General features: G+C 36.4%; 2 protein-coding genes across 21 annotated transcripts in view; one reads left to right on the plus strand and one right to left on the minus strand.

The window, feature by feature from the left end:
* Positions 1-22,301, plus strand: part of WASHC4 (WASH complex subunit 4) — a 101,365-nt gene that overhangs the window by 42,579 nt on the left and 36,485 nt on the right. For 3 of the 18 annotated variants that reach the window (XM_081595653.1, XM_081595645.1, XM_081595649.1), the window contains exons 27-34: positions 1,872-1,938; positions 2,439-2,525; positions 5,399-5,546; positions 8,470-8,566; positions 9,187-9,383; positions 9,714-9,813; positions 11,754-11,829; positions 18,202-18,722. In XM_081595653.1, the coding sequence (XP_081451779.1) occupies positions 1,872-1,938; positions 2,439-2,525; positions 5,399-5,546; positions 8,470-8,566; positions 9,187-9,383; positions 9,714-9,813; positions 11,754-11,821 (764 nt within the window). In that variant the 3' untranslated portion in view covers positions 11,822-11,829; positions 18,202-18,722. Of the gene's footprint in view, positions 1-1,871; positions 1,939-2,438; positions 2,526-5,398; positions 6,488-6,864; positions 7,290-8,469; positions 8,567-9,186; positions 9,384-9,713; positions 9,818-11,753; positions 11,830-12,171; positions 12,333-13,052; positions 14,006-18,201; positions 18,723-22,301 lie in introns of those variants that run through there. The other 15 variants (XM_081595647.1, XM_081595646.1, XM_081595651.1 and 12 more) reach the window with 9 other exon arrangements.
* The window catches only part of APPL2 (adaptor protein, phosphotyrosine interacting with PH domain and leucine zipper 2), a 53,866-nt gene continuing 49,097 nt past the window's right edge, over positions 17,533-22,301 (minus strand). For 2 of the 3 annotated variants that reach the window (XM_081595659.1, XM_081595660.1), the window contains exons 18-21: positions 21,135-21,171; positions 20,798-20,938; positions 19,934-19,981; positions 17,533-18,663 (exon numbers count right to left, since the gene is read on the minus strand). In XM_081595659.1, the coding sequence (XP_081451785.1) occupies positions 18,529-18,663; positions 19,934-19,981; positions 20,798-20,938; positions 21,135-21,171 (361 nt within the window). In that variant the 3' untranslated portion in view covers positions 17,533-18,528. The remainder of the gene's footprint in view (positions 18,664-19,933; positions 19,982-20,797; positions 20,939-21,134; positions 21,172-22,301) is intronic. The other variant, XM_081595661.1, reaches the window with a different exon arrangement.

Raw genomic sequence — 22,301 nt, forward strand, 5'->3', positions numbered from 1 at the left:
CTTTACTGCTGCTCCCTATTTGCTTCTCACTAGCATATTTTGATCAGCCAATTTGGAGGAAAACAATTTGACCAATTTGACAATTTGAAGGAAAACAAACTAGATACTTCATTTTTCTAAGATGCATATTAAAGAAGCATTTTAACATCATTTCTTATATCGGGATAAGCCTTGGATTCAGTGATACCTACTTGAAGGTTTTTAAAGATAATCAGAAGAGATAATGTCTGTTAAGTGCATAATTATATTGTTGTAATATATCAAGTGTTGACTGCTTCTTACTTTTTTGTCTGTTCTTACTCAAAGTATTTTCATTTCATTTGAGTAAGAAATGTTGGCTTTAGGGGTGGAGCAGTGAAGAAAACAAAAGCTATATCATAGATTTTGCATTCTAGTGGAGGGAGATACAAAAAGATATGTATCAGTAATAGGTGCTGAGTAAGGTGGCATATCATTAAACACTTAATGATTTTAAATGATTTAAATGATATTCAGGGAATGATATAGTTTAATGATATTTAGGGAAAGCTCTAAGTAGGTGACACGTGAGCAGGAACCTAAGTAACATGAAGGAATAAGCCGTGTGCATGCATAGCTAAGGAAAGAGTTTACCAGGAAGAGGTGGCGATAAATGCATAAGTCGCGAGTCTGCTTAGCAGTCGCGAGTCTGCTTAGCATTTTTGGAAACCAGTCAGGGGTTGGAATAGAGTTAGTGAACACCCGGATAGTAGGGTGTGGTATCAGAGCAGTTGCAAGGGGCAGGATAAAAGAACCATTAACTGCTGTGTAGAGGAAACATTGTGTGTGGGGGATGGCATACTGAAGGTGGAAGTAGATCAGGAAATCATTGCATAGTGTGGTATTCTAGGCAAGAACTGGTGGTGGTTTGGAATAGGATGAGAGCTGTGAAGGTCAGGAAAACTGGTTGAATTCTGGCAACATTTTGAAGGTAGAGCCATTGTAATTTGCCATGGATTAAAGCATGAGGGAAAGGAGGGCTTCCCTGGTGGTCAGTGGTAAGGAATCCTCCTGCCGATGCAGGAGACGCAGGTTTGATCCACAGGGAGGATCCCCCGGAGAAGGAGATGGCAGCCCACTCCAGTATCCTTGCCTGGGGAATCCCATGGACAGAGGAGCCTGGCGAGCTACAGTCCATGGGATCGCAGAGAGTTGGACACGACTGACTAAACGACATTGAGGGTAAGGAAGGAGGCAGAGATGACTTCACTGGGTTTGGCCTGAGCTACTGGAAGGATAGACTTGTCAGTTTCTGAGGAAGAAAATATAACTGGGGGTGAAGATCTTGAGTTGGGGTTAAACTTCTTAAATTAAAAATTCTTCTTAGACATGAAGATGTAGGCATTGGATAAAAAAAGCCTAGGGGAATAGTCTCCGTTGGAGATACTAGTTTGGGAGGAATCAAATAAGGATTTCTTGATACCACTTGCAGCTCTGTGTGTGTGTGTGTGTGAGAGAGAGAGGAAGAGAGAGACAGACATATTATTTAATGTGAGTGAAGAAGCTATTGATAACAGTAATTTTTAAATGTTTGATTTTTTAAAATGTGCTCAATTTAACGCATTTATCAATTGAAACACTTATTTTTAAAATATTTAATAAATGGTGTAGGTGTATGTACATTTGTATTCAAAGAGTTGGACACTAGTGACTGAGCAACAATATTTTAAGTGCACAAATATGTAAGTTTTATTTTTGTGGAGCAAAACTGAAGTAAAATACAGCAAAATCCCTTGGTACTTATGAGTTGAAACCTTGTAATTGACTGCTATATATAACTGTATTCCTGATTATTAGAACTTAGAGTTATTTGTATAAACATCTGATTTTTTTGTGTGTATGTGGTTTTTAAGGTAATGCTATGGGCTATGTACGAATGATAAGATCTGGTGGCCTTCATTGTAGCAGCAATGCCATTAGGTATGGATGCAAACATATTTTTGCCTTATTTATGCCATTTAGAAATTTTATGTCATTTAAATATGTATTTATTGTAAGTAATATAGTAGAAGGGGTTTTTTCTTTTCCTGTTGGTATATTTTGAGATCAAATATGGAAGAAAACCATTAATCCTACTACTTAAGTATTTTTCTCAAATTTTAAGACTATAGCAGACTTGAAAATCTGTGTTTTTTGAAGTTAATTTCTTTTATCAGTGCAGTTTGAAATGTTCTATAGATTACATAATTTTTAAAGATTATAATTTGATGATTATATGCAAATAATTAAAAATACTGAAATTGAGTTTTGGAGCTCAGTTGTTCCAAATATAAAGTGGTGATATTAATAATATAAACTGAAATGCAAAGTTCTTTCCAAAGATATTGTTGAAAAATTTAGTCTTACAGTACTGCTTTTATGTCTGTCAATTATATATATTTAACTTGCTTTAATAAATGCCTTCTAAAATTCTTACGTAGATTTGTACCGGATCTTGAAGATATTGTAAATTTTGAAGAACTAGTCAAAGAAGAAGGTCTTGCAGAAGAAACATTAAAAGCAGCAAGGTAATCTAATCTTGGAAAAATAAGTTAAATTTGGAGATTTAAAAAATCTATGTTCATTTAAACATTAAAGAGTAGAGGATAACATATAAACTGATATGTCATTGTTTTTATTATGCAAATAATCGTCTGTTTATGGAATATAGTTTTTTTTTAAGACTACAGTATTCTGAGATGTTTCCAATGTCATTAAAAGGGATCTTCTAGATGGTGCCCTCAAATACATATGACTGTTCAACACTTGACATGTAGTTAGTCCATATTGAAATGTGCTGAAGTATAAAGTTCATAACTAATTTTGAGGATTTTAGTGTTTAAAAAAGAATGCCAAATATCTCATTAACAAAATTGGGACTTCCCTAGTGGTACAGTGGCTAGGACTCCTTGCTCTCAATGCAGAGGACCTGGGGTCTATCCCTGGTCAGGAAACTAGATCCCACAAGCCCTGCAACTAAGAGTTCTTGTGCTCCAACTTAAGACTGGGTTCAGCCAAATAATTTTTAAAAAGAAGAAATTAAAAAAATAAAAATCTCATTAACAAAATTCATTTCACCTATTTAAAAAAAAATAATTTTATTTACTTAATTTATTTTTGGCTGTGCTGGGTCTTTGTTGCTACGTGGGCTTTTCTCTATCTGTGGCAAGTAAGGGCTACTCTCTAGTTGTGGTGCATGGACTTCTCATTGCTGTGGTTTCTTTGTTGCGGCTCCCAGGCTCTAGAACACAGGCCCAGTAGTTGTAGCGCATGGGCTTAGTTGCTCCACGGCATTCTTCCCGAATCAGACATCAAACCCATGTCTCCTGCATTGACAGGTGGATTCTTTACCACTGAGCCACCAGAGAAGCCCCTTACCTATTTCTTTTTACTCTTTTTTAATATTCCTCTTTGCCAGCATGGTTCTAGAATACTGGTCCATCCTTTTATGTAATCTGGAGCAGTAGTGTCCAGTACAGTGATCACTACCAAATGTAGCTGTTGAACACTGGAAATAGGGCTAATGGACTAGGGAATTGAAATAAAATTTTTATTTCATTTAAATAGCTAATGACAATCTTATTGAACAGTGCAAATGTATAGACTTTTAAGTAGTGATTTTGGAACACAATTGAAAACTTGAAAAGGCATGCAGAACTGTTAAGCAAGTATTTAGAAAACCGGGTTTTCTTATTAATAACTATAACAGTTATTGAGTCAGGCATGAAGGGGCACCCTTGGACAAAGTGGAAACAATTTGAATATCAAAAAGAATAATGGTAGAAATTGATTATGATACTGAATTTAAGAACAATGACAATAAAAGTTGGAGAGACAGAAAGTTCCTTTTTACAGTGCTTGCCAGCTAGTAAATATGAAAGGGATGAAAAAATCTAGGGAAAAAAAGTTTTGCAACTACCACTGGTAGTACTTGACATCAGACAAAAATCATCAATGAATTCTCAAACATTTTTGGAGAACAGAGTATTCACTATGAAAACATTGTCTCACAAATTGATTATTAATCATAAAGGGAAAAAAACACTTTCCCAATGGAGAGACTGATGTATCCACCTTACATGCTGACATAGGGCCCCCTGATGCAGTATAATGGCGAGTACCTGTGTTGTGTTCTTGCCTTGATGTTTACTCATCAAGTGAAACAAAGTTTATGGCAAGTGATGTCAGGGGGTTATGCTGCTGCTGCTGCTAAGTCGCTTCAGTCGTGTCTGATTCTGTGCGACCCCATAGACGGCAGCCCACTAGGCTCCCCGTCCCTGGGATTCTCCAGGCAAGAGTACTGGAGTGGGTTGCCATTTCCTTCTCCAGTGCATGAAAGGGAAAAGTGAAAGTGAAGTCTCTCAGTCGTGTCCAACTCTTAGTGACCCCATGGACTGTAGCCTACCAGGCTCCTCCGTCCATGGGATTTTCCAGGCAAGAGTACTGGAGTGGGGTGCCATTGCCTTCTCCGAGGGAGTTATGAGGTTATGATAATAAATTGATTCTCTAAATGGACATTAATGTCTTCTGGAGCAAGTATCATAGTTCAAGATAAATGAAGTGCAGTGGTTAAAACAGTTAATAGATGCCTGCTTTCAGGAGGGAATGGTTGGACAGTTGGACATAGTTGGGTCACATGAATCTCAAAGGAGAGATTTCTACCATTTATTGGTGGAGGAATAGTAATTTGAAAGTGATAATAGCCATATATAAGGATGTAGAAGCAACAGCTAATGTTTCTGAAGGTTGACTCAGCGACTCTTTGCGACCTCACGGACTATAGAGTCCATGAAATTGTCCAGACCGAATGCTGGAGTGGGTAGCCTTTCCCTTCTCCAGGGGATCTTCTCAATCCAGGGATCAAACCCAGGTCTTCCATGTTGCAGGCAGATTCTTTACCAGCTGAGCCACAAGGGAAGGCCAGGAATACTGGAGTGGATAGCCTGTCCCTTCTCCAGGGGATCTTCCTGAACCAGGGTCTCCTGCATTGCAGGCTGATTCTTTACCAACTGAGCTATGAGGGAAGCCTGAAGGTTGAGTGGGAAACTAGATTCTTGAAAAGGAGATCGGTTTCAGTTTTTAAGATGAAAAGGAATTTATTTACAATGAAATGGACTTCTGCAGGGTTCATTTTGAGAAAAAGAAATACAAAACTCTAAAATTTCAAGAGGCGCTACATATTCTGTTTTAGTGACTAAGTTAATTAAACAATGATAAGCTTCTGTCCATTTAAAAGAAAAAGTTCATCCTGTATTCCAAGGAAGTTTAGAGATGTCTTACAGTAATTCATATTTTTCAGTGCTCTCATCTAAACTAATGAGAGATGGATTTTAAAAGCTTCCTCTTCTTTTGAGAAAGGAACCAAATAAATACTTTTTTTCTTTTTTTTTTTGCATTTTAGGCATTTGGATTCAGTCCTTAGTGATCATACACGAAATTCTGCTGAAGGCACAGAATATTTCAAAATGCTTGTGGATGTTTTTGCTCCTGAATTTCGAAGGCCAAAGAATATACATCTCCGAAATTTCTATATCATTGTTCCCCCTCTGGTGAGTATTTTTAATACCGAAAATGAATTTTTTTAAGTATTAATAAATCCAAATTTTTTTTGCAGCAAGAAATGCACACAGACTGTATTGTTGACTTTTTGATTGTAGATAAAACTACATGTGGTCTCGGTGAATGTGGCCTAGAATTTTTACTTACTAGCTATGCAGAATGAGATTTCTTTATAGTTAAGATAGATTCTTATTAGTTTATAACTGCCAGAGGAATCCTAGTGTGATTTAAATTACCTGAGTATACTCCATTTTATATATATACCATGTAATTTTTGGACTGAATTATATAGTCATTTTAAGTGATTGATGTACACTGTTAAAATATGAAGTGTTTCTTAAAAGCATGCTATTGAAAGGGACTTCCTAGGTGGTGCTAGTGGTAAAGAACCACAGATGGAGCCTGGCAGGCTACAGACCATTGGTCGCAAAGAGTTGGACATGACTGAAGCAACTTAGCACAGCATAGCATATCTCTATTCAGTAGTAAATACTAACATCTAAACTAAATTTGTTTTTATCGTATATACTGTGTGCTGCTCTAATTCTGTAGTTGATGTTTTAAAAATAACCACAATTGCAGTATGATAACAGTTATTACAGTGAGGAAAATGGAGTTAAGAGATTAGAGAGGTATATATTAGCAAAATATATTAGCAAAAAGAGTTATTCTTCTCTAAAGGTTTCTTTAACGTAGCACTTTCTTAAAAAAAAGAGTTGTAAAACAATAGCTCTAAAGTCTAAATATCACTGAGCAGATGTAACTTCTGATTACATCTAACTTTGATCAAGAGTAATACCTTTTTTCACGTTGCTGCCTGAATTAACACATATATTCTAACATACTGTTGTTAGTTGCTCAGTCGTATTCAACTCTTTGCAGCCCGATGGACTGTAGCCCGCCAGGCTCCTCTGTCCATGGAATTGTCCAGGCAAGAATACTGGAGTGGGTAACCATTCCCTCCTCTAGGGAATCTTCCTGACCCAGGGATTGAACCCAGGGTCTCACACATTGCAGGCAGATTCTTTACAGTCTAACCCATCAGGGAAACCAGAAAGTGAAAGTGTTAGTCACTCAGTTATGTCCAACTCTTTGCGACCCCATGGACTATAGTCGGCCAACTTAGAACCATTATTATAAATTCAAAGTATCTGATGGCTATGGACAGCTTTTTTCTTCATGCATTTTCCTTTCTATTGTTTCTTTTTAAAATTGTTAATGAAAGTAAAAGTGAAGACATTCAGTCTGACTCTTTGCGATCCCATGGACTGCAGCCTACCAGGCTCCTCCATCTATGGGATTTTCCAGGCAAGAGTACTGGAGTGGGTTGCCATTGCCTTCTGCCAAATAATTGTTATACCATGTAGCAAAAATGTCCTTATTTATCTGATAAGCATTATCTTTTCATATTCAGATAGTTGTGAGACTGGAGGCAAGTCTATCTTAGTTATATTTCAGTAATAATGTAGTTAATTGACGGTGAGCTCTCACCATATTTCTTTAATTTGAAGCCATAGTAAACAGCAGTGAGGAACCATTTGTGGGTCTGAGGAAGAGTGGAGTTTTGCAGGGCAGCTGTCAAAATTCAGTTAGTGATGGAGAAAACAAGTGGGTTAAGAACACTACAAAGAAGAAAAGTATGGGACACTATTGTTTTCTTTGAGTTTTAATCTAATTTCAGAAAAAACCATGAAATATCTAAGGAAGAAATCTTTAACAAAGATTTTACAAAATGCAGTTAATTGCCAAGTAAGTTTTACAGGCAAAAAAAAAAAAAAGTGAAACTTGATAATCTTGTTTCTAGTGTAAGCTATTGTAGCACTTGTCATATTGTACCATAATTATTTTTAAACAGGCCTCTCTTTATTCCTGTGCTGTGCTATTGTAGCCCCAAGTGGCCACTTAAATTTAGTTAAAATTTTATAAAAAGTTCAGTTACTCAGTTTTACTAGCCACATCTCAAGTGCATAGTGGCCAGATGTGGCTGGTGGTTTACTGGATTGGACAGTGTAGATGCACTGCAATTCTCTCATTGCCAGGAATGTTGCCCTGTAGAGTGTTAGATGGTATTCATTTTTTTTACTGTAATTATTTCATTGGGCCTCCCTGGTGGCTCAGTGGATATTTACCTTCAGTGTATTAGATGCAGGAGGCATGGGTTTGATCCCTGGGTTGGGAAGATCCCCTGGAGAAGGGCATGGCAATCCACTCCAGTATTCTTGCCTGGAGAATCCCATGGACAGAGGCGCCTGACAGGCTACAGTCCAGAGGGTCATAGAGAGTCGGACACGACTAAAGCAACTGAGCACACATAGTAAGTTTCAGTAACTCTTCGTTGAATAAATGCTGTGGTTAGTTAAGGTGTTTTTCAGGAGCTAAATTTTTAGGGAAGTGCCTTTTGAGGGGAATTTGTTTATCGAAATGACCACTAAGCTTTTTAAGCCAAGAATATGGTAAGAAATACTATTATAGCATGAATTAGGTGGGCAGAACTAAGGATTGCTGTGTTTAAGAGCACGTCAGCTTTTAAGTAAAGCAGACCTGCTTTTCTGACTCAACTTTGCTTTAGATTATGGTTTAGGTTACTAAACCTCTCAAGCCTTATTCCCTTCATCTGTAAAATGTGCGTGATATTTTAGAATGAATCTTGTAACAGGGCACTGTGCTTGGGTTAAGTGGTAATTGAGGGAGTGCTGGTATTGAAAGGATTTGGAAAAGAGCCATTATGAGATACTTACACGTATTGTGACCTCACCAAAAGGCTTTTTATATGAGGCAAGTGTTTCATAGCAAAAAGGCAGGAACTTAGAAGAGATCCTGTTTATAATTTTTCAAATGTCTGTTTTAGGAGCTAAATTCAGATGACTCTTTTTAGCACAGTTGTTTCTCTGATATGTTGTTTTATCTTTTTAGACCCTCAACTTTGTAGAGCACTCCATTAGTTGCAAGGAGAAATTGAATAAAAAAAATAAAATTGGAGCTGCCTTCACTGATGATGGCTTTGCCATGGGTAAGCTTAATGAATTTGTTTCCCCATGAATTTTGTGTTTACCTTACAATGAATTTTTCAAAATGTTTGCTTGAGAATAGATCTATGTACTCTTTGTAGATTTGTTTTTCACAAACTGTGTTTATTTACTGTTTACTTTTTAGCTGGGTCATCTGGTTGTTAATAGTTTCCCATCATTTGTACTGTTCATGCTCCTTTGGTGTTGCTAATCACTTGGATGAATTATTTAGGCTTTGTTTTTGTTGTAGTTGTACAGTCTGACCATCTTTTATTTAGTTTCTCTGGTTTCCTTGTAGTTTCCTCAGTTGTTGTTTGTTTAGCAGTAGAACCACTCTTACAGCCCTATGTTATCTCCAGGTGATCTTCATATCTTCATAGCTATATTATTTCTTTTTATCTTCTCGATTGGCTTTTTTTAAAAAAATTTCTCTATAGGATCACATCTTTTTAAGGAGGAATTAAGCCATGTTGCCAAACTTTTCATTTGTGCTAAAAAGTGTAATTGGAAAGAGGATTAATTTTAAAATGGTTAGCTTAATTTTAAGAATTATTGGTAGAGTAGAATACAGTTTCTGTACATATTGTAATTTGATTTTGGTTTTGCTGGCTGATGACTCTAGGTGTGGCTTACATTCTGAAGCTTTTGGATCAGTACCAGGAATTTGACTCACTTCACTGGTTCCAGTCTGTTAGAGAGAAATACCTGAAGGAGATGAGAGCAGTTGCTAAGCAACAGAATGTACAGTCAACGAGTCAGGATGAAAAACTACTACAAACCATGAATCTCACTCAGAAACGACTGGATGTTTATCTACAGGTAGAAGAGAATAATAGTCAAATCTGGTTTGATTTTTTAATACCCATTACTTCTTGATCACTGAAAAAATGTCAGTCATATTGAAACTCCCATTTTAATAGGTGAGATGAATAATGGTCATAAAGAGTATATTTTTAAATGAATGATACTTGGAAGCCATTTGACTCATATCTTTAAAAATGGATGGATTGCTTAGTTCAGTTTCTGTATTTATGATTTGCACTCACTAGAGCATTTTAGAAAAATGAAGAGATATTAAATATGGTAATTTTGATATTTTGCTAAAATACGTAGTTTCAACTTTTATTCCTGATATTTTTATTTACTTAGGAATTTGAATTGCTGTATTTCTCACTGAGCAGTGCAAGAATTTTCTTCAGAGCTGACAAGACTGCGGCTGAAGAAAACCAAGAAAAGAAAGAGAAAGAAGGTTAGTGCGTAGCTTTTATTTGGAAAGACTAGTAAATCTTTCATCAATAATAGATATGAATACCCCATTTTATCTAGTCACTCTTTTCTTTTTGAAAAAATATATAAACCTAGAAATGACTTTTTTTTTTTTTTTAAAGTAAAGCCTAAGTGGATCATTTGTGAAACTGAAAAGAAATTTAACATGCATTTCATTCTGGGATAACACTTTATTCAGTTCATCTTCTCTTAATTTAAAATTTTACAAAGTTTGGGATTTTTCTTTTGTCCTTTAACTGTTAGCAGATGAGAAGGAACAGATCAGAGGAGACTAAATGTTGCTGAGGGCAGAACTGCTGATGACTAGACGTTGACTGAATGCCTGGGCCAGGTGACTCAGGAGGCATAAAACAGTCAAGACTGCTTCAGTGTCAGAATGAATAGCTGCCTGTGCTCCTCTATAGCCAGACCTTGGAGAATCAGAGCAGTACAGCCATAATAACTGATGGTCACTGAGGAGAGGATTCTGTCCGATATAGTCTATGTGGGTGTAAATTCTTCAGTATTTCATATTTAAGGGACCCTCATGATCATTTCTCTTAGATTTGAAACTTAGCACCAGTTGTTTTCTCTGAAAAATGGTTATTTCCTTTTTTCTGTTATGGAAGTTATGCCACTTAGGCTTCCTCTTTGGAAGCTCAAAACTAGGTACAGCAACTTGACAGGTTTCATGTTTGCTCTGTTTCCTTTTTTCTTACTTGTATTTATTTCACAAATCAAGAATAAAAGAACTTAGGAACTATGATATTTTTATTAATCTTATCAGTTAAATTTTTAAAATATATATTTCACACTGAAGAGAGGTGATTCATTTCTCTAGACTACTTACATCCATTACCCTATTCCCTATTGATAATGTTACATCAGTATTACTAGCATATGCAGGCATTTTTGGAATCTGTACTAAATAAGTATTGATAATTGTGTGCTTGAAAAATGATTTCAGGCTGTTGCCTGGAAGATACTCACTATTTATTAAATGAAAAAATATGTATTTACTACTTTAGGGTTCATTTAAAAGTAATATTTAGCAAAGTCATCTGGAAGAATATGAGTCAGTATAATCTAAACTGTGAGTAACTGAACTGTGAGTTTAGTTTAGATTAGAAGATAAGAGTTTAGATTCAGTAGTTCAGTTACTGCATAGGCTGTGCTCAGGCCTGTCATGATGCCAGAACCTTGTCTGCAGGTGGACTGGATATTTACTTCAACGCCTAGAGCATTAAGACAAAATGAACATTGCAGTCTCAGTAGAGCTCCTTGCTTTGGACTGCTGTTCTTCAGGAACTCTCTGGGGTTTGGGGTTAATGTATGTCACCCAGATATCTGCCTAATGCCTGGGTGGTGGCTCTGCTGTAGGGCTGTTTTAGCTAAAGGTTGCTTAGAGTTGTCAGAGTTGCTAAATGTATTAGCTAAATAGTTTTTCTCTGTTAATGAAGTATATACATATGACATTTTGCACAAAAATCCAGAAATTCATTTTATTATGTTCATAATAAAAAGCCACATTTAAAAATAAATTATGAACATAATTGGGAAGGTATCCATCCTGGACAGTTTTATATGTGAATTGCAGTCATGTTTTCACCAGTAACAGCACTACGCTTTCCTGGCCCAGGTCGGGGAATGTGCAGTGTGAAACCCTACTCCGGACACAGTTCTGATCTCTCAACAGTTCCACACCCCCATTACAAACTAGTCAGAACATCTCATTTGCAGTGTTTAGCCTAGACGTCTAAAACATGAAGGTAGATAAACTGCATATAATTTGTGGTATTAGAGAAATACTTGGTAGGTGCAACATTTTGTTTGCTTGAAATTTAGCAATATTGTCCTTCTTGATTTTAGTTTGTTTTTTTAAATGAACATAAATATGTCCATTATTTTCACTCATGCTTTCAGAAGAGACTAAAACAAGCAACGGAGACCTGTCTGACAGCACTGTGTCTGCAGATCCTGTTGTCAAATGATACTGATGGTATGTGTTGCCCCTGTGAGATCATCAGAATTGTACATGAAATGGATGTTGATAAGCTAATAACAGAGTTTCCTGGGCCACATCTCTGGGAAACATTTAGATGCTGCATCTCTCTAAGGCAGTGCTCTAAAGTGAAGTCCATTCTCCGTCTAAAAGCTGTACTTTTCAAAGGTTGAGAATGAGATTTTAAAATTAGATTTTTGCCTGGACTTTAGGCTTGATGTGCCTGCCTGGGAACCGGTATTTGAAATGGAAGTGTTAGAATGGTTAACCCACATTCCTAAACTGCCACCTCAGATCTGTTATAATCTACATGAATGTTTATAATTTGTATTTGCATAGGTCTTTGGTCCATATTTGTCTCAGTCATTGGAAATCCAGTGCATATACTATGTACAGCCAGTAAATATGTTTAAACAAAAGGAATTGAGCCTGAAATTCATGAAGCATACATACCAATATTCTTACAAAAGGGATATATGAAGATGGTATTGATACTAGAGGTGAGGCACTAGTGTATCCTTTATGTACAGTGTGAACTGGTTCATTGTTAATTTCATGTGACTCACAAGAGCTGCTGCTGTCTGGTGAGATATTCTATAACTCGTTTACATTGCTTTGAGAACTTATTTAACCTCCAACAACTGCTTTAAATTTAAGATTTACTTAATACTCAAGATGGAGGAAAATACAGATAAAGCCATATAGTCCTGCTTGACGCTTTACTTTTGGCTGAAGGCATATATGATACCAGAGAAAACTGAATGAATTCTTACTTCTACATCCAAACTCAGGTTTCTTCTACATGAGGTTCAGTTGAAGTCTTGGTGATGGTTTGGGCAGATTTTTTTCTTTAAACCAAGTATAATCTAAGAAATCAGATTTAGCACTGTGCAGGCTTTAAAAAAATTACCACTGTGAGAATGAAGTTCTAAATAACTAAATCATTTACTGAAAGATTTAGAGCAAATTTAGTTCCAGACAAGCTATTATTAGCTTTATTTTTGTAAAGATTATATCAGTTAATAGTAAAATGGTTAATCATGGCCTATAATATTTTAATATAATACAATGATACCTTTACAGTGAAAACAAAGTTTGAAACTTTACATGTAATACTAAACGTTATTTTATGAAATAACTTGATTTTTCCATTGCACTTGCCTATAAAGCATTTCTTTGGGTAAATTTTGCGAGTAATTCTAATGTTGTTTGATTTCCAGCTTTTGGAATGGGTGTACAATGCCCTCCCTGTCTGTTCTCATTGATCATAGTCAGAGTAACTTGCCCAGCTCAAGATAAACACTTTCACTGTTAAAATTCAGAAGAAACAGAATAGGTGGGAAATGGTTTTTATTCTGTCAGTATGACTTACAGAATTATGTACAATGGATGGATTAAAGGCATTTAATATTTGTAATTCACACTAACTGTAGAAATGGCCCTGAGGCATGCTGCATAATGAATAATTTATATTTTCATTATCGTAAATGTTTAATGATCTTGCATTTGACTCTATCAAATTGGTCACCATTTCATAGCAACAGTATTATTTTTTTGTTTTTCTTCTCTAACTTCCCTAAAATCATTTCCTTTAATAGAAATTCTAATTAGAAGAGAATCAAAGGTTTCTGTCATTTTCCCCACACATGTCAGTTATTTTATCCATACTAGATAGAGGTCACATGCTGACTCCTTGGATACCTATGATTACGAAAAATGTCATAGATCAATATTTTACCTTTAGTTCAAAATAATGTCACTGCAGACTGGATGAGGTATAATAAGTTTACTTATTTGAAATAAAATCTCTGAAAAAGATTAAGCATATTTAAATGCTGTTAAAGTGCAGAGCAACAGGGCTGAGTGTCTCACACCTAAGTTAATGTACATGTTTAGATGACGGTTTTCCTTGCCAATGTATTAATGTTAACATTTTCATTTTTTTCAGACATACGGCAGTTTAAAATTTGTGTGAGCATTTGTTGTAAATTCACAGAAAACTTAATGTTCAAATTCTCAGGAATTAAGGACTAACCATAACATTGTCAGTTCTAATTAGATTTTATAAAAGATGGCAAGTTTGTTATCTCCCTTAAGTGGGGGCTTTCCTCTTCCCCAGTTCTAAGAGAATACATTATGTATAATAGAACATTAATAAATGCAATTTCCAAAATTTACTTCCTTTGGATGTTTGTTCAGAATTGAATGTCTTAAACCAGTAGTTCTTACTCTGTGGAGTTCCCTTTAATCTAATAATATGTGGATGTCTTTAAACAAATACTTGCATGCACATAGGCAAGAACTTTCAAGTATAAAATTGGTATTGGCTCCTCTGTGTAGCCCAGGTGGACTTTTTCTTTCTTTTTTATATTTTTAATCTTTCTGTTGCTTGCTGTTTTCAAATAAAAGAACCCAAATGAATGTATAATTTTAAATCTTAACTCTTGGGAAGGGATCATTAATTTGTGGTGCTGTAGTGTCATTTGCAATCATGACTTGGACTGGAACAGTATAATAAAGGAGAGCCTTCTAAATACTATGCTGGAGAAAATGTTCTGCTTTTCTCTTCTGAGGTGGTAAATTTGTAAGGTTGTGGGAAAGGTGAGACAATACCATTACATACATTGTCCTCTTTTTTATGCTGGACTGGCCAAATATAAAAGGTGGACTTTAGCCAGTTTTAATAATTTTAGTTCTTTTTCCAGCTTAAGTTGCAGAAGTTTCAGACTGATGGTATTCCTTAAGAGATTTAATGCTACATTTTTTTGTTTGTCTTTAGATGTTAGGACAATTAAAAAGTTTATACTGTCACAGATTTCAGTTTTGAAAAAGGAGTCCAGAATAAGTGGGTCTGGAGCGATTAAGTGAAGTCATAGAACTGTGCGTTGAACTCAGAGATGGTGATGACAAATGGGAGTTTAGTTTATATAGGAATTTCTTATAGGAAAAGTTGATTTGGGCAAGTGTATGGATATTTTCCTCTATTGTAATAGTTTGGTTCTTCTTTATCACCTAGTTTACTTAATAGCGTTGGTTGTTCCCATGAGTGGAGAACATACTTGGGGAAAATAGGTGAAATTTCTCTCAATCCATGTAGATCTGATGTCGTAATTCTGGAGTCACCTTTAAAGGCTGTAGATTCTGTAATGTAAGATCTTTGTGTATTGAAACATTCTCTGGTAATGCCGTCATTATCATTAATGTGAGGGGCCAAAAAGTTAACACTTCTATACCCAGATTCTCCTATTTATATAAAGGTGGTAGTATTACAGTAAACATTTCAGAATCTGTACAAAAGGTAATAAGGCATTAAAGATGCACTTTTAAGTTGGTGTAATTGAATGTCAGAATCTTCAGCAGTGAATGCATTGAAACATTTGGAGGTTGCTTTGTCTCTGATTTTCTCTTGTGTGCTAACAATATAGCAGAAGCATTGATTCTGGAACCAGGAGTGATTTGAATCCTGAGTTACTGCTTACAAGTTTACTTAACCTTTCTGCACTTCATTTCCTCAGGCCTAAAATGGTGTAATAATATAGTTCGTAGATTGTTTGAGGATTTAGTTAATATGTATAAATCCACTTTATTAGGAAACGGCTATAAATACTATTATCATGATTGCTCCTATAGGCAGAAATGCACTTGGCATGTAATTATTAGCTGTTGAAAAGTTTGAAGATAAACAGTCTGTATTTGACTCTCTGTTGGTCTCATAAAATCTTCCTTTTTAAATAACTCAGTGGAGTGTTGACAGTGTGAGGCAGGTCTTGCTCCTCCCTGAAGGTGGTCTGACAGGTGGCTAAACAACGAAAGGTAGTGCTGGGAGATGCAGTTTGGTGAGGCTAGCTGGCTAATAAAAGGTCTCATTTTCCTCCCTCCCACCTTTCATTTACATGGCACTTGTGAATTTTTCAGAGGGCTTTCCTATGCATTAATGCACATTTCAGTTGAGAGAAAGGAAGTCACCCACTGTTTCTGAATTTTAAATTTTTATTTAAAAAAAACCGTATTAGTATGTAGGTACTGTTTAGTGATTGAAAAGAGAATACCTGTGTAGCCACCAGGTGGGTTATGAGCTTATTACCTTCGATGCTCCCATTATTCCTACTCTGCTCCCTTTTCTACTGCAGAGGAAACTACAGTGCACTGCGTTTTTCTTGAGGGTTACAATATGGTGATGTGTTATTTTTTAAAGTTAATATAAATGTATTCTGTGTGCTTATGACTTTAATTCAGTATCACTTTTGAAATTCATCCATGTTGATGTATATAGATCTAGTTCATTTAGCTTTTATTTCCCTCATCCTGGATTACATGAATACACAGATATTTAGTCTGCTGATAAGATCTGGGTTATTTTCAGATTTGGGGTACTGTGAATAGCGCTGCTTCAGTCGTCATTGTACTGTCCCTGGGTGCGTGTCACATGTGAACCTCCTCAGTGGTAGGGCCAGGTGTACCTGCAGGTTCATTGGAAGAGAATGCCAGGCTGTTGTCCCATCCCAGAAGTGGGTGAGGTTACTCCCATTCCCTGCCAGGAGCTGCATTTCTGCAGTCTGGTCAATATGGTATCTGTGTGGTTTTCATTTGCATTTCCTTGATTTTTATATGATTGAACATACTTCTATTTGAGCCTTTTTTTTTTCCTATGAAATGTCTTCATGACTTTTTTCATTGTTTTCTTACTAATTTTAGGAATTTTTATATATTCTGGATACTAATTTTTGTTCATGTGTGTTTGCTGAATTTGTTGTTCAGTCACTAAGTCATGTGACTTTGCAACACCATGGACTGCAGCATAGCAGGCTCCTGTGTCCTCCACTATCTCCTGGGAAGATGCTCAGTTAATTTTGTATTTTCATTCTATGTTTTCTGTGTCTCAGTCTGTTTTTCTGTTTTGTATATAGATTTATATTATTTTCTAGATTCCACATATAAGTAGCTCTTTCCACATAGCTCTTTGACTGACTTCACTGAGTATAAAACTGTCTAGGTCCATCCATGTTGCTACCAATGGCAATATTTTATTCTTCTTTATGGCTGAGTAATATGCCTGTGTGTGTTTGCCACATCTTTTTAAGCCAGTTGTCTGTTGTGTAAATAGTGCTGCACGTATCTTTTAAATTAGTTTTCATCTTTTCTGGATACATACCCAAGACTGATATGGCTGAATCATATGGTAGCTGTTTCATCTTTTAAGGAACTTCCATACTATTTTCCATAGGCTACACATTATTAAAATTTTTTAATTAAAAACATTGATTGTAGTTTTATTACATGGATATATTATTCTACACCCTGAACAGTTCTAAGCAAGAATTCAGGGGACTGTGGCTCTTGAAGCTTGTCAGAACTTACTGAGCTATGAGCTACTATGGTTATGCTATGATTTCATGGTGTATAATTTCATACTGTTTTGACCAGCTCACTGCGTTTCTAATGGTGCCTCTTTAATTTTGAGTTACGAAAGTTGTTTTATTAATCCACTTTAAAAGCAGCACCTTTTAAAAACTTGGCCTTGAAATCACATTATTCCATGCACATTGCATAGTACATACCCTCTGCTGTGATTTCATTATGTCCTGGGGTTTGGTTTTTGTTTTTTTTAAATTAGCTGTTAAAGCTACAGAAACAACTTGAGTTTTCTTTCATGGATGTTGTAGAAAATAACCACAAAAAGAAAAAGAAACAGAATGATAGTTTTTATTTGCTAGCATTTATTGCTAGGTTAATTTATTACAAAGACAGTGGTATTTCTGTTGAACTTGGTTATAATTAAATACACTATATCAACTAAAGATCATTGCGCTTATTTCCTAATGGGCTGGGATGTCTGGAACCATGTGTCAGGGTGGAAATAGGAACTTTTCTACCAAGCCCCATGGCCAGCTGTGCTTCAAGTGAGTTTAAAAATTCATTGGTCCCTTCTTTAAGGAGGGTCTGGCTCAGAAGAAATAGAAATTGGTAGAGCTGTACCCTGTCCATGGTGCTCCACCCCTGAAAACAGTATCTAAAGGCCCATACACTTCCAAATGCTGGTTCATTAAGGTTCCACTGTAAAATCAGACATCTTCTGTGGCATATATCTCCTTGTCTTTTTATTGCGTGATGTTTGAACAATTATTACCAAAACTAGAGCTGCATTTCTGCTAGTGCTCGGACTTCAAAGCACAGGGCTCATCACCTGACAGCACAAATTAATGCTGTTAGGTCGAAATGATGAGACAGACTTGATTATAAACAGACCAATTTCAGAATGACAGGCACTTACAGTTTCATTAAAATACAAAAATAGATTATATTAATAGGAAATATTTAGTGTCTATCAAATTATAAATCTAGACTTTTACCTTTTTTTTTTTTTTAAAGGATACTGGAAACTGAAAAGAGATGACATTGAAATAAAGTGAACAATGCATTTTTTTCATAGCTTTCATTCTGAGCACTGAACAATGCAATCTAAGAAAAGGACTTACCACAAAGCACCTAAAATAACATTTGTAGATGGGTATGTTGTCAACCATTTCTTATTGTTAACCTCCCAAGTCTCAGTATCAAGGCATCAAGAGTACATTCCACAAGCGACTGTCAGCATTCTGAAACCAGGTGGTGTGCCTGTATGTATCAGAGAAGTTGAAAACCCTTAAGGAGGTAGCTCTCCTTCCTGGGTGCTCTTCACCCAAAGGCGCAAGGAAGTTATGCTTCAGATTCTGCGCCTCTATTTTCACTTGGACTTCCATCATTGTCATCTGGTTGATCGTTTAATAGTACATATTTTCCATCACTGGTTAGTGGTATGGACAGCATTAATTGAGCCAGTGCTTCTGGATCCTGAAGTTACGGGAGTTTAAGAAGGAGAAAAGAAAACACTTAAAATGCACTTAAAACCCCTTTGGTTTGGCTGTCATTATATTCTGTAATCTAGCCTCATCTCTTTTGACTCTTGTCTTAGGTATGCCTTCTTGCATCTCTTAAAAAAAACATACACACACACACACACCTCAGTTGTATTACTTCTCCCAAAAACTAGGCCAAGGTTCTACCTGTCAGCCAAAATATCATTTACATAGCAAACTCAGAATCATCTTTATGGAAGGAGTCCAGAGAGGAATTTCTCTCACAACCCTGACTGCTGTCTTTAAACTCCTTTTTTTCCTTTTACTCTATACCAAGAATTGCCAACTATGGCCATTTGGCTCACCTCTTGTTTTTGATGAAGTTTATTGGAATATAGCCATGCCAATTCATTTACGTACTATGGCTGCTTTTGTGTTACAACAGCAGAGTTGAGTAGTTTGGCAGCAAAGATGGTGAGCCTGGAAAGGTTTATCATCCAGCCCTTTATAGGAAGTTTGCCAACTGATCTACACCATAAAATACAAACTTGCCGCGAGTGCTCTTTTTTTCATTATGTTGGTCCTAGTCCTTGACCTGCCTGCCCCTTCCTGATGGGTTAGAACTGCACAAGTGTGATACCCACTAGCTACACGTTACTATTTACATTAGTTAAAACAAAAAATTTCAAATCCAGTTCCTTAGTCACACTAGCCACATTCAATCTGCATATTAAATAGACGGTCTCCGTTACTACAGAAAGTTCTGCTGGGCAGTGCTGAACTAGAAGCCCCTGGGAGCAGGAACTGTGTCTCTGGCTCACTGCTATAACCGCAAGGATTTTTCTTACACAGAATTTGCTCTCAAAAATTAGTTGGGTAAATGAAAGATGATAAACTACTGAGAGAGAGGTCTGAGAGTCTTCACTTCCAGACACTTTCCAGGTAACATCTCAGTGTTGCTGGGCCTGTGACCACTCTGGGGAGTGAGGCCTTAGAGCACACGGCAAATACTGAGGTTGGTGTCCTTTAATCTGAAACAGAGGAAACCTAGCCAACCACCGCAGGAGCTGTAGCCGTGGTATTTGTTAGCAATGCCACATGTTTCCAGTGACAGAGGAACTATAATCAAAAATGCCTGGCACACAGAAGGCTTAAAAGGAAGTCCCAGACGTGGCCACCCTGCCTAGTAAGCATCATTTTTCTTTTTGAGAGAAAGCTAAGTGATAACTTTTGAGTTGTTCAGCCAGCACTAAAATGCACCTTACCTTCTGAACCTCAATGATTTCTTTTCCCAAATTAATAGCATAACATATCTGCAAAAAAACAAGAAAAGCAGTGTTTGGCAAAGGCAGAAAAGGGTAAGAACTTTAGAAGAAAATGTGATTCTGAAAGTACAGTGAGGTCACAGTCTGCTCACATCACCATGGAGGCAGAGGACCTGGCTGTAGGAAGTTCATTAGACGGGGCTTCTGTACACTAGCGTCCACCTGTACTGGTCTCCTGTTGCCATTTTATGTTAAGTGAAAACTGACGTTATTAAACAGTCTAAAATTCTTACCAGATACTTTTTTCCTTTCTCTCAACCATATCGAGCCACTGCATGTTCATACACACAGTGCTTAACAGATACTTCCTCAAAGAAGGGTTGAATCATTTTGATTAATTCTAAGTAGTGAAGGCAGCCATAAAGTTTCATACTAAAGAAAAGAACAGTTTAGATGTACTTTCCTGACATCTGCTTCCTTGGTTTCCTAAGAAAAGATTTTCTCCATTGTAACTTTTAAAAAAAAGAACAAATTTGAGGTGAACTGATTTTTAACATTTCCTGATCTCTCCTAAGCAATTATATTTCACCATTAAAGTTCTTCACTCTTTTGCTTGGTATGTACTTTCCATATGGAAATTTTACTCCAGTTTTCAGTGGGGCCTTCATAGGAGGTATTCTTAAAACTCCTCAGTGGGGACCTGAAGAATAGTTAACTAAATGTTGAAGAGGTTTGTGCAAAATAACCCTTTAAATATCTATGTTTGGGCTGAAATATTACGGCATCTTCAGTCTAATGCTCTCCCAACTGAGCCACTATTTCGGCCACCTTTGCGGCATCTTAAGATGAAGAAAATAACAAGACCTTTTCGCCTTCTGAGTTGCTTTCAAAAACATATGTGCTCAGAGACTCTCCACCTGTGGATTCAGGCAAGCGGACCACAAAGCCAACCAGTCTCTTGTTTTCTTGATGAGCAGCAAACTGGGTGACACTGGTGAGTTCAAACTAGAAAAAAACAGGAATAGACTGTTACTACGCAACAAACTGGAATTAGGGTCATTCTCCATGAAAACAGTGCACACTACTAGTGACATTTAATCTGGCAAGTAAATTTTTTTTAAGTGCACACTTTGTGTTTCACATGACTACAAAAGTGAATTAAAGAGTAATCACTACGTTTAGCATGCAGCAGGGTACTTACATTGGCCCTTGTTACTTGAGTCTGGGGATCTATCAACCTGAAATTTTAAGAGATTAATTATATCACAAATGTTGGATAAAATTATATTCTTAGATGAGTTTGTAGAACTTCAGAAGGAAACCACACAAAACTTTAAATATGAAAACATATTTTCATGTTTTTATCTGGTTGAGGGCAAGGTGAGAGCACCATGTGACCATCTAAAGGGAGTGAGTGCCTTGGTTTCTGCCTTGATTGAACCTGTGCAGTTAAACCTGAGGGCATCTTTAATAGAAGATGATGGCAAATAGTGGATTTCACAGTATTTTAGTGCTTATCCAAAGAGGCAGCATTATAATTCTCCAGAAAAATTAACATCGATGGATAATACTCTGTGCAGCCGCCTACTCAGAAATTCCTATCAGCCTGTTTACCTTAAAGTACCAGAAACAGATACTTATAAGTTTTAACAAGTTTTCTCAAAAACATGGGGTAGAGGTGAGATCAGTTAAGGGATTTAACAGAACTGTTCCCTAACAACTATTCCCAGATTTAACCAGACTGTCAGTTTGGGTGTAGGAGGAGTAACTTTAGGAAGGTATTCTAGGTACTCTCTTAACAGCATTTTAAGCATCATCCATGTCTGAGAAAATACCTTAGAGAGTTTACTGTTACTTTATGGATAATAATTTCTACTTTCTAAAACATAGTATTGTGTGTATAAATTATTATTGATGTGCTGTTTCATAAGTGAAAGCAAAATATCTATTCTCTTTGTTAAAAGATGGTTATAATTCTATTTATATGGAATGTCCAGAATAGGAAAATTTGTTAAGACGGATTAGTGGCTAGGACTGAACAGGTTGCAGGGGAAAGGGAGTGACTGCTAATGGGTGTGAGTTTTTTTTTGGGGGGGGGAATGATGAAAATGTTCTAAAACTGGGTGACAGTTGTACAAATATGTACATACTAAAAAACACTGCAAATAGGTAAATTATACAGTATGTTAAGTTATATTTCAATAAAGCTGTCCCCCACCCCATGGTAACAATTTGAAAAATATACACTTACATTTGTTAAAGCACAGTATTTATCATCAGAGGGCTCAAACTAAATTCCTAGATACTAACTTTATGATCTTATGCAAGTAACCCTGACTTCTCTCATCTGCTTTGTAAAACTGGGATG

Source organism: Giraffa tippelskirchi, chromosome 4 (genome assembly GCF_054371585.1).
Source record: "Giraffa tippelskirchi isolate mGirTip1 chromosome 4, T2T-mGirTip1v1.2.pri, whole genome shotgun sequence".
Lineage (NCBI taxonomy): Eukaryota > Metazoa > Chordata > Mammalia > Artiodactyla > Giraffidae > Giraffa > Giraffa tippelskirchi.